At 48.2% G+C, this 12955-nt stretch overlaps 1 protein-coding gene across 1 annotated transcript in view; it reads right to left on the bottom strand.

The window, feature by feature from the left end:
* The window catches only part of LOC144824549 (TLC domain-containing protein 1-like), a 144302-nt gene extending 131768 nt beyond the window's left edge, over positions 1-12534 (bottom strand). Inside the window, exon 1 of the mRNA XM_078683602.1 lies at positions 11876-12534. Coding sequence (XP_078539728.1) covers positions 11876-12066 — 191 coding nt within the window. The 5' untranslated portion in view covers positions 12067-12534. The remainder of the gene's footprint in view (positions 1-11875) is intronic.
* Between the last annotated feature and the right edge of the window lie 421 nt (positions 12535-12955).

Below are 12955 nucleotides of genomic sequence, written 5' to 3'. Positions count from 1 at the left end.
CTGGGCTGACTGAGGCAGGGTAGAGAGGGGCAGGTTACCTGCTCCAGACTGGGTCCCATCTTGGAAGGGTCCACTGACATCAGGGGTTCTGCCAGGCTAGGCCTGACTACCTCTGTGGCAGTTTCTTCACAAGGGGTCAGATCAGTTCCCTGAGGAGGCTGATCTTTTCCTAAAGTCTGGTGGGAGGGAGAGTTCTCTTCCTCCTCAATGCTCTCTGTCTGAGTGGAGTGATCCATAGTTTCAGGCTTCACAACACTATCATCTGTCTGAGTTTGAGCTGTGGCCATCACAACTCTCCCAACCTTTTCAGGAGGGGGCTCAGTTTGGGTGTGGGCTGTTACCATGACAGCCTTGACAACCTGTTCTGGGAAGGAAGTTGTCTGAGATTGGGTTGTGACTGGCACAACCCTCCTGACCTGTTCAGGGAGGACATCTTGGACTGGGGCTGTGGCTATCACTGCCCCACTAACCTTACCATGGGTGTTTACCATTCTAGAATGGGTTTCTTGCTCTACCTCAGCCCAGGCTGAGGTCTCTAAATCATTCCCCAGTAGGCACTCTACAGGCAAGTTGGATGACACTGCCACTCTCTTGGGGCCAGTGACACTTCCCCAGCTGAGATTTACTACTGCCATGGGATGAGTTTTCTTCACTCCATCAATGTTTACCACCTGGTATGTGGCACCAGGTAAAAGTTGCCTTGAGGGGACTAGACTCTCAGTCACCATGGTGATGCTAGCCCCTGTGTCTCTGTAGGCCTCAACTTTCATTCCATTGATGAGGGGCTCCTGTCTGTACTTGCCCAAAGTGTTGGGACAAGTTGTGAAGTTGGCAAACCCCATGCCAGTCTCACAGACAAGAGTATCTAAGTTTGGGGACCTGGTTAGACCAGAGTCCCCAGGAACTCCCAAAGTAAATGCACCCAAGTTCTTGGGGGCACTCCCACCACCTGGGGGATTACTACTAGTAGTAACAGGAGGTTTGGGAATGTTACTTGGGGGTATGTTTTCCTTATTGTTATTCTTTGGGCAACTGCTGTCAGTTTTTAAATGACCCACCTGTTTACAGGGATAACAATAAGGTTTCTTCTGGTTATTGGAAGGATTCTGGGACCCACCCCCCTCAGAGGATTTTTGGGGTCCTGATGTGGTTTGATCTGTAGATTTATTCCCACCCTTCTCTTGAGGCTTCGTTGATTCCTTTTTCTGGTCACCACCTTGGTTCTTGGGCCTAATCCTGGTTCTGACCCATTTGTCTGCCCTCTTACCCAATTCTTGTGGAGAGGTCAGATCAGAGTCTACCAGGTGCTGGTGTAATAACTGGTTCTGACAATTATTTAAGACTTGCTCTCTCATAATTAGATTATACAATCCCTTGAAATCAGTAACCTTACTACCCAGTAGCCAGCCTTCCAAAGCCTTAGTGGCACCATCAACAAAGTCAGACCAGTCCTGAGACTGAGTTTTCTGGGTGTCTCTGAACAGCAACCTGTACTGCTCAGTGGTTAAGCCAAACCCATCAACCAGTGCATTTTTCAGGACCTGGTAATCATTAGCATCCTCCACTCTTGTAGTGAGGAGCTTATCTCTACCTTTACCATCAAAGGAGAGCCACAGTATAGCTGCCCACTGACTCTGGGGAATGCACTGCACAGTGCAGGCCATCTCCAAAGCAGCCATCCATTTCTGGATGTCATCCCCTTGTCTAAAGGGGGGCACTATCTTAGTCAGGTGTTTAGTATCTAAACCCTTCTCTCTATCTCTTGGGAGATTGCTGCCGCCAGTGGGAGCTAGCCCACTCATCTGCTGCTCTCTAGCAAAGGCAAGCTTTTCTTTGGCCAGGGCAAGTTCTTCCCTTTCAATCCTCAGAGCAGCCTGTCTCATTCTAGCTTCATGCTCTATTCTCTGAGGGGAAGTCACTCTCCTCTGTGGAGAGTTCCTCCTCCTCTGGGAAGAGGCATTAGAGTGCAGAGATCTATTGGAGTCCCTAGAAAGAGATCTATCTCTCCTAACTCCAAGGTTAGGCCCACTTCGGGTTAGTACTGGGGGTCCCCCAGATCCTAGCCCAAGTAAGTCTAAGTTGGCCCTAGTTAGCCTTCTGACTACCTCAAGACCTTTGTCTACCTCATCCCCAGAGAGTTCCTCTTGATCCTCCTCCTCAACTGCATTGGCAGTGTTGTGGAGGTCTGGATCCCCGGAGGTTCCCTCTAAGGCTGGCATATTCTCATGTAACTGAGAAATCTTTCTGGCATCATATGTCTCTAAGAGACCTATCAGAAAGGGAATGGTGGGGTTAGACCCCTGCTTCAGTTTCCTGGAGGTACAGACTTGTCTCATCTCCTGGAAACTGAGAGCTGCATATCTTGAAGTGACCTGTGGAGGGTCAACGCTCACCAGGGGAGTCTCAGTGGACTCTCCATGGTTAGACATGCTTTTCTAGTGAGGTGTAAGTGGTGCACTTACCTACACTATATGTTTGCCTACTGATCCCTTGCTAGAGTTGTAGTTTAGGGTGTGCTAGGCCCTAGGAGCTACAACAGCTGGTTCAGTAGAACTCAGAGTATTCTAAGCTAAGTTATATGTACCTTTAGTACTTATGTGATCTTTCACAAGATATTCTTAGGATATGTGTGGTAAAACAACAGCAAGCTCAAATCCCAACCGCTGCTCACCAATGTGAGAAATTGGCCTGATGTGCAGTGTTCACTATTCTAGTGATCACTATATATCAGTCCAAACAGCCCTTATTGATGATTGGTTGTAAGTCAACCTTATAGACCAGCTATCCTAGTAGCATGGATACGAGCAGTCTAAGGCTAAGACTCTAGAGGGCGTGTTAAGCCAGCTGTTTTACCATCACATTACCCCTTGAACACCCAGTGAAAGGACACCACACAAGTGTTATGAAAATAAACAGTGTATTTATTAGAATCACAACAACCCTGTACTCTTTATGAGGACAGGGTGCTAGGCACACAACAAAACTCTTACGAAAATACTTAAGTTAGCACAGTATATACAAATGCCCGAGGGGCACGAAAAACCATATACTCTAAAAGTGGAATGCGAAATTACTAGCAGGTAAGTACAGTACTAATAGGCTTTGGAATCGCTAGGACTTGACTAGGGAATCGTTAGATTACTTCTAGGAGGCCTAGGGGACTCGGGTGCAGAGTGTGCACTCTCACGCGGGATGCGGGACAAAGTCTATGGTAGCTAGTAACGCTAAAGTTAGTGTTCACGGGAGAACCCGACCTGGTAGGGAGAAAACGACAGTGGATCCTGACCCTTGGATAGTGAGGCTATGCTGGGGCACCGAAATGCCGAAGTTACCTAGCCCAGGGGCTGCAGCTGCATATGTCTCAAAAGACGTCGGGAATCCTCGTTGCCGGACCAGGAGCCTGGAAGAAAAGATGCTGGCAGGCGACCAGTGAAGATAGTTCGAGTTGATCCAAGCCTGGATCTGGAAGATGGATGACACCTGAAAGCAGAGGGGACCAAGTTCGTGACTACTAGCCAGTAGTCAATGGGCACCAGGAGGGCACCGGATGGTAGTCACCTCGACCAGGTGAGTGGGCGACGCTGGCTCTGCAGATCTCACGGACCAGGAGGCGTTGTCGGCGACCAGGATGGAGAGGCGAGCTGTCCCACGATGGTTGAAGCTGTCGGCGTTGAAGAACCCAGGATTGGGCAACAAAGCCTTGGCTAATTCAAGCCCACGCGGTGGACTCAAAATGGCGTCTGGAGTGGACCAGGAGGGTCCGGGGTGCTCCTCTTCGGGAAGGGAGCAAGGGCCAGTCTGGAGCAACCAGACCAGCAGCAGTGATGTCGTCGGGCGTCGTTCAGAAGGCCACAAGTCAGCGGGCTAGTAGCCAAACAACGCGGTGAGCAGCAAAAAGCAGAAGGGCCCCACGCCGATCGTGGAGATGCTGGGGGGCTGCTCTTCGGTGCTGGAGCTGCTCAGGGTCGGGGCTTCTCGGACCCCAAAGCACTCGCCAGGAAATTACTCGGCGGGCTTGCTGTGCAGAAGTCGTGCAGTCTTGGCAATAGTCGGTCCCTTGAGGTCTCGTCGCACTCACGGTTCTCAGCTTGGCTGTAGAGGTGAGTAGAGGTCAGAGGTGCCAGGGAAGCCGGGTCTTGTCGAGCTGGGCAGTCGGATTCCGGAGGAAGGACTTACAGCAGACCGCAGTGTTCTTGCGATGGTGCCTGCGGATGCAGGGTGACTACTCCTTAGTCACAAGGGAGAATCTTGAAGAAGGAAATCTTGAAGTCCTTTCGCAGAAAGTCGTGTCTTGATTCCAAAGATGATCTAATTTGGAAGGGGGCCTGCTCCTACCTTTATCTGGGAAAAGGGGGCTGGCACGCGACTAGGTCCTGCCCTATGGGTGGGACCAGGAGGGGGTGGTTACACCCACTTCCTTGGCGGGCTTTTCCCCAGCTCAGGGTCTGGAGTGTCCCTGGAACTGGTTCAAGCCGGCCTATGCATAGTGAGCACCGGGGTGCCACTTGCAGTCACCTTCCTCTGAAGCCCTGCCTACCTAGGATACACAAAATCCTGTCTGGGACGGTGCTGGCACCGCCCCTGGCAGGAAACCCTTTGTCCTTATCTCCTGCTCTGGGAGGACTCCCAGCAGCAGGAGGGCAGACTTGTGTCTCGGTGGCAGCATCCATTTTGTGGAGCTGAGGCTCTGTTTGACTTTAACCGGGGTTAGGGGTTACATACATGTCGTTTCCCTCTAGAAGGGTGGAATGCTAACCCCGTCGCCAGAATTGGCGAGGGGTTAGTATTCCAATTCGTATGACACCTTACTCGACATGTTTTGATAAAGCGATACCAGAGTTGGCATATAACCGCGAGGATTATAATGCACTTAAGAGTATATGGTATGCGATATCATGGAAACGGCTAAGGGATAGATCCCGAAAGCCGCAGACAGGCTCAGCTCATGCCAGAGCACCATCTCACACGATTCCAAGCACTCTGCCTTCAGGATTGTTAAGGCCTGCCATAGGAGTGACTGATAGGAGATCTGTGTGTCCATTTTAGGGTTAGATATAGGTATACTATATCTAAAGCAAAGGGTGATTACACCACCTTGCCCCAGCTGTCGTGCAGCCAGTTGTGTCAGATTTGGATGGCCAGCCAGGGGTGGCATAATACATGCTGCAGCCCCTGGTAGGCCCTGGGTACACCTATGCCCTGGGTACCTACGGTACACTGTACAGGGACTGATAAGGTGACTCAGTATCCAATTGGATATGTACCTAGGGTACATGGAATCCATTTTACAGAGAGAGCAGTAGGCCTGGGGCCCTGAATAGCAGGGTCCCAGGTCAACTAAGTCAGAAAACCAGCAAAACACCAGGCAAAAAGTTGGGGGCAACCATAGTCAGGGATCTACCTTCCTACACTTGCCCATCGGGAAATATGTAAGGATTGGATAAAAGCTACGCCCCCGAATAAAGTAGAATGGTTGGCCTCAATAAAATATACTGTTCTGCTAGATGGAGCTTCTAAGCTTAAGAGTAATGAGTTCTGGCTTCCCTATGAGAACTGGGTAAATTCCTGTGCACATTTATAGTCCGATGATTAGGCCTTTATACCATTTGTGCTTGATTACTTCGGTGGTCGCCTCAGAGAGGGGCAGGTCGATAGCAAGGCTTCCTATGCTATGGTCGGAGTATGAGAAGCAAGGTATAGAGTGACCCATCTTAGTTGTAATAACGATAGGGCTCCAGACGGTGCTATATCCAGGGAGACCCCGGAGTATGGTTCTTCTTACCTTTTGTAGACCTGGGCTGATGAGGACAAACATTTTTAATAAAGTAAAGAGAATGAATTAATTGAAGAAATACAAAAAGATGACACACTTCAAGAAGTAAAAAAAATCTGTACATGAAAATAAGTGGAGACAATGGAAGTCGATTTCAATCAACTATAAAAAAAAACATGATATATTAGCATTTAAGAACATACATTCTGAATTGTCTGTGACCTCTTCTAGAATACTACTTAGAAGAAACAAAATATTAATACCAGAGAGTCTGCAACGTCGTGTAATTGATTTGGCACATGAAAGTCATCGAGGCATCTCTGCAACAAAGAATTTTCTGAGAGAAAAATTGTGGTTCCCAAGATTAGACAAACAAGTTGTTCAGTCTTGCTACAAATGTCAAAGTACCTCCAAGGAAAGAGGGATGGAAGAATTGCATATGTCTGAGTTACCGGATGCTGTATGGTCCAATGTAGCAGCAGGTTTTTATGCACCATTAGACTCCGGGCATTGCTTACTAGTGATAAGAGATGAGTATTCTTGTTTTTCTATTGTGAAGTTGATATCGTCAACGTCTATGGCAGCAGTACTTCCAATATTGGATGATATATTCTGAACATGGGGAATTCCAAACATTTTAAAAACAGACAACGGACCACCGTTCAATGGAGATGTATTGAAAACAATTATGAGCTATCTAGGAATAGTGCATAGAAGAGTAACCCCAATGTGGCCTCGAACTATGGAATGGTGGAAAGACTTATGGGTACAATTAAGAAAGCTGTGCGAAGAACAAAATTTTCGCAAATATCGATAAATCTAGCACTATGCTTCAGCAGCAAATACACATCGGGCACTCCCCTCATCTTTACATCATTGAGTCTTATTTCTTATACTGTTCCCATTATTGCATATACCTGGTGATCGATGTACATCTACATATCAGAGGGGATTAAATGCATTGCTTATCCAGTACTTGTTGATTACTATCTATGTGCTGTAGCTTCTGTTTGTAAAAATGAAAACTAAAGTTTTTTTTAAAAGTTACTTTAGACCTGGTTAAATGTGGGCTCTCCTGGGAAGACATAATTAAAGCCAAGCAGCATTCTACACCAACAGTACACTCTTCAGAAGGTAGGCCCCAGTATAAAGAGTTGGCGTAATAAAGGCTTTATGTAATCAAGGCCTGGATCACCTTCTTCGGCTGTGAAAGGGGAAGGAGATAGAGAAACATTTTCAGCACTTTTAACAGGCCAAAGCAAGTGCCTACTACCCTGTGGGGCGAAGGAAGCCTTGGTATCAAATTTCACCCCAAGATTGCGCACTACCGGAGTGGGTGAAGGAGTTGTGGGGAATATCCTTAGGCCAAAAGCCATAATCCCAATTAGGCAAGTAAGAAGTAGCTGCATATCTTCTGCATAATATATAGTCTGTACTCCGAAAGGTTATATTAGGGTGGCGAAGGGGGTCATGCACAAATTAAACAATGTGGGATTTAGAGCAGACCCTTATGGACCCCATAACACAATTTATTAGAATTGGATTTATGGAACCAAATAAACAGACTGAGGCCTGTTTGGCCGAAAGGGGCGGAACCAAGCAAGGCAGAACCACAGACACCAATGGCCTCTACATGCTGCAGAAGTGTCACTTCGGTGACCATGTCAAAGACCGGAGATAGATAAAGTAGAATCAGAGCTACCTTCGTCATCTGATCCATCGCTCGTCTTACTGTATCTGAGACTTCTAACAATATGGTCTCCATACTGAAGCCTGGGTGGAAGCCTGATTGCATGGGATGAAGAAAGCATTCTGTTTGAGAAAAGCAGAAAGTTGTTTGTTTATCAACTTCTCCACAATTTTGTAAAAGATGTCAACTAAGAGATGGGACAAAAATTGGCCAATGTGGTCTTATCAGTTGTCCATGGTGTGGGGGATAAGGGACTGACTTTATACACATGATGTGATCCTGTCCATCACTGACATGCTACTGGCAGATGGTGGGGAAAACGTCAACAAAGCCACTGGGTGGACTATATAGCTCACAATGAGACAGGTACTGCTGAGGCTGATCCCATCTCCGACTAAAAAGAAACGGTAGAAACTTTGTTCTACTTAGCCTACTTTTAGCAAAACATTGTGTAGCTATAAAATGGTTGTTGGCGGTTCTCCAAGATATTCTGACTGGCTTATAGATGTTCTGAATGGGCAACTGCTGAGGCGATACGTATGAAGCAAGTCTTCAGAGATAAAGAAATTGGGAACTGATTTGAGGGCATGGTCTGGTTTAAGAGAATCCTAGGAGAATGCCACCACAGGGGAGCCCACAGTATGATACACACAGGAGCCACACTATCACCATGGCAGAAGAGAGGGTGTAAGGTCCTGTTACGGGCAATGTTGTCCCTAAAGATTAGTCACTATATGTTAGTACGAGATACCCCTTAGTATGTTTTTGGGCCTGGCAAAATACTAGTGGGGGGACAAGAGGACCGTTGAGGATTTGTTTACCTCATCGTATTGAGGATTGCATCAAAATGTTGGAATGTAAATCTGTTGATTATTACAGCTGCATGTTGTATCCTATGGAACCTCAATAAAGATCACATAATATAAAAACGAGGAAACCAGGATGCAGCAAATGCTCTCAAAATGGGCCTTATTGCAAGGTGAAAATAAGGTGCCAGTTCCCACACTGCAACATATTCTGTAGCTGTTGGCTATGGAATCTACACCTGAGCTGGCTGGCACCAAAGATAGCAATCCCCTTCAAGAGGGCACGCTCTCAATTGGTATGAACCCTAAACCTACCGCTTATTCCAGAGGCAGCCTTTCACTGGAGCATTAAAGCACCCTGATGAGGGAGAGTGAACCTATATTAAAGGAAGTGTTCAGTTGCGTGAGGGAAGTGTACACTGGAATGTGCATGCGCTACCCCTCGAAAGGGAGCCGTGCACTATGGTTGAGGACGCGTGGGTTACCATGTAAGTGAAGTTTGCATTCTCTCTCAAGAGAAGCTTCACAACAATGTAAGGTACGTGTTCACTAGTGAGTAAACAAAGCATGCAGAGGCACCTTCCTAACCTTGGTATCCGTGGCTACGCAAAGTAATTAAATCATTTTCTAGCAACGTGAAACCAGCACCTTTCACTCTTTCCAGGTTCTGTTTACACAGGGAGGCACAGGAGTACAGGTGTGGATTCTGGGTCAGGGGGTAGAGGAGCAGGTGGGTGGAGCCAGGCTTATGTGCTTCAGGGAGGAGCCCGATCTACAGGTTCCTGAGGCCAACCATGCTGCACTGACACTAGCTACATCAGCGGTTCCCAACCTGTGGTTCGCAGACCCTCAGGGGTCCATGACACATTCCCAGGAGGTCCGCAGACGGAAGTTTTAAAAGCACTGAAAAGTTCCTTGTATAACCAGTAGTTTTTGGGCAACAATAAAAGTGTCAAGATAACTCTAGTGATTAATGTACTTGCTGGAGAGAGATGGGTGTTTTGTTTAGTGGCAGCTTTGACTCATCTATGGTAGCGCACATGGTTAATATACCTGCTGCAAAGATTGTGTGCCATGCATTTTAAAGAACAGCATTTTATGTGCAACGCTCAGTGGGTTCCTGCTTTTGTCACAGAGATTATTTTGTTACTGTGCAGTTCATAAGTTACAAATGTAATCTAGCACAGTGAGCTATGAACTGCCATTAAAGAGCGGCATGCAAACCGCATGGTACAGTTTAGGAAGTTATGTTTTTCCCAGTCTTTCTTTATCCTAATGCTGCTAAAAAAGGTTTGTGTGGGTCGAAATAAATTCTTATTAAGGTCAGCCCTAGCTCCTGTGTTCTGTTCTGAATCCTGAGTTTGTGTTCACAAGACCAAGCATTAAAAAAAAATACCTACAGGTATGTATGACATCTGAATCCTAAACATTGTAGTCCCTTTTGCCTTATGTAACATTTTCTATACACTGATTTACACACGTATGATTCATTGACACTATGTGTGATATAAAGTGTTCCGACACCCTACACTGGTATAAGAAGTGCTATAAAACAAATGAAGTACACGTGACAGACGGGCTATGGAGAGATGAGAGGCACTGTTGGAGGGTGATAGTGAGGGAATCGTTGAAGAGCCCCAACCAAGATTGTCCTATCCTAGAGCATAATAAGGTCATCGTTCACTATGCTTTAGCCCCTTCACTGCGGCGGCTATTCCGCCGCAGTGCTAAGGGGGCGGGGCGGCCGCGCGGCGGGCGCATGCTGGTGACGGAACCGCTCCGTCACCAGCCGCGGTTGTGCTGTGCTCATGACGGAGCGGTTCCGTCATGGCCCCGCCCGCTCAATGGAACGCTCAGCGCAGGTGCGGAAACCGTGCCGCGCAGGCGTGCCGAGCGGGCCATGACGGAACCACTCAGTCATCAGCACAGCGCCACCGCAGCTGATGATGGAGCGGTTCCGTCATCAGCAGGGGAGGGGTTAAAAGCTAATAGGATTGAATACATAATGACAAATGTGTTGTAGAATGCACCATTTTTTCCCACATTTTCTTGGGGCACAGCCTCTCAAAACCCCCCTTTGCATATTTTTTCTAAATAAAATAATAAAATCTTTAGTAATTCGAGTATTTGTTTGGTGTGTACTTGTTTGTGTATTTTTGAAAATGACTGCTTTAATGTTTGAAACGTAAATCGTACAAATTGCTTGGGGGGTCCCTGGCTTCCAATAGTGACTAATTGGGGGTCCTCAGTTGTCAAAAGGTTGGTAACCAATGCTCTACATCATGCGACAGTGTCTGAGAACCTGCTCACTGCTCTCTCGCCAATGAGGTCACAGGGAGTCACACTGAGGCCACCACTGCTTATCTAAGGGGTTCTGAGCCTGGAGACCTGGTCCCATCACACCCACCACATTACAGTTCACGAGTCCCTGCCTATACCAAGGGCCACTGACATTATGCAGCAGGGGAGGACAACGTTATACAGCAGGGTTGACTAAATTATGCAGCAAGAAAATGCCAATCATGCAGCGTGATGCAGCCCATTTTATGATAGTATTTCTTCAGTATTGTGTCATTTTAACTCATGTCAACACTGCCTGCGAAAATATTTCACCTTATTAGCACCAATCAATCTAAAGAAGCAATTAGCAACTGATAGGGGACAGGTCAACCTTTGAGAAGGGACTTTCACTGCGCAAGAACACATGTTGCCTAATTTTAGTAACTTTTGATCCGATTAAGCTAGAAAAAAATGTTTTACTTCAAATCTGCAGATTGTGCAGTAGATGATAGATTATGTGGCAAACTCATACTAATCCTAAAACGCCACAGCATCTCATTATTCCAGTGGACCTGCCTATAACTCACATTGGGCGGTTTATCGTAGAGACTGCACTCCCAGCCCCTATCTATAACCACATCCCTTCACAGTGGCGTCCTCCCAAGCGCAGTCCATTGCACCTTGATTTGTGAGCCCATTATTCCAAACATGATAGCCCTTAAACATAGAACCCTGGTAGCGGTACCACCAGGGGCCCCAACCATTGAGCTTCGGGTGCTGCCCTGGTAACAGCGCCATATAGGTGTCCTCCTGCTGCTAAATATTCAATATGTGTCCGTTGCTCCCATTAACCTTATCCAAGTTGAGCCTAGAGGTCCCATTCAAGACCTCCCTCCCGGACTCCCCACCACCACCACCAATGAACCTTGACCTCTGACCCATTACACTTACAACAGGAGAGTCGGCAGGCAACTACATATCAAAGCCTGCCCTGGTCCCATAAACCTATCAAATCAGAGACGCTAGTCTCCCCTCATCCCCTTCGAACCTTGGCCCTGGGCCCCTCCGTAGTTCTCCTTAACGCCTCAGAATTGGTCTCACTATAGTTACCCTAGTAGCTCACTCCATTCGTCTAGTCTCCCTGATCCCTAGTACCATTGCACCGTTGGAACTCCGAGGGCACTGATGTCCAATCCCCATGCAACAAACATGTAACTTACCTCAGTGGGCCCAAAGGCACCAACCTATCGAACCTGGCGCATTGCACTACCTTACTCGACCGTCAACCCACCCATGTAACCCCCACACTCCGGGTCCCACACTTACCAGAGCACGGCGGTTGTACCCATCACAAGAGAGTGCACAATGGAGACGGTGAGGTTCCGCCAGCGCCAGGTGCGGGTCCGGTCTTTCTCCACCAGTTTGGGCATCGGAAGAGCACGGAGGAGCCTGCCGATGAGCAGGAAAGTCCCAGCGGAGCCCAGCACCAACAGCGCGGGGGACTGAGCGAGAGACATGCTGCCCTAGCACCAGCCTGAGGCAGCCAGCCGCTCACACGGGACACTACGGGTGCCCTTCACTCAAGACCCCGAGCTCCCACTCAAGTCTCTGCTCCTGAGCACTCCTAGGACCCTGCTGCTCAACTGTCACCTGCCCGTCCTTCGGGTCTCTTCCCTCGGCCCCTGGGTCACCCCGCCCGCTTGAATGAGTCCCCGCTAGGACCAGGGACCCTCGTGTGGCTGTGGGACCGGGGCAGCGCCGCGCGCGCGTCCCTCGCTGTGAACTTGTTGCTCGGATGGGCTGCGGCTCGCCCTCGTCCTCGCGCTGGCTGGAATGGGCCGCGCGCACCGCCCGCTGCCGCGCCTCGCGCTGTTGTGATGCGGTTGCTACTCGCTCTCTGGGCTACAGTTCAGGGCTCTGCCCACTCCTGGTGTGTATCTTCTTTGTCCGCCGGATCGTTCCTCCCACTCACAAAAGTCATTATATTGTTGCACACAGTGTTTTAGGGACTGCCAAACCCTTTCCAGCCACGCCTTCGGTTCTCCCATCAGCGCTCTCCCATCAGCTTTTAATCGAGAGAGGCTGGCTTGGCCTCCTGCCCACAGTACCAAAACACTGCGCAGCCTACGAAATCACAACCAGGTTTCATCATATACTGTACGTACAAATCAAGGTACTTCAGCTTTTCCATCGCAAATACATTTCCGCGGCTGTACGGAGGCTAATCACAAAGTCAACAGTTTTTTGTACGGTGATAAGTGGTTTCCCAATATTAGTCGGGAAATGACAGGTAAAGTACAGCTAGCAGCAGTATGGAAAACAAATACAGCCAGCCCTTTAAGTGTAAATATAGAAGTGTTGGTATTCACTGTTCCAGTGTTCCCGAGAAGTGCCAGCACGCCCCCC

Source organism: Lissotriton helveticus, chromosome 3_1 (assembly GCF_964261635.1).
Source record: "Lissotriton helveticus chromosome 3_1, aLisHel1.1, whole genome shotgun sequence".
Classification (NCBI taxonomy): Eukaryota; Metazoa; Chordata; class Amphibia; order Caudata; family Salamandridae; genus Lissotriton; species Lissotriton helveticus.
This window is presented reverse-complemented; position numbering and strand designations above follow the sequence as displayed.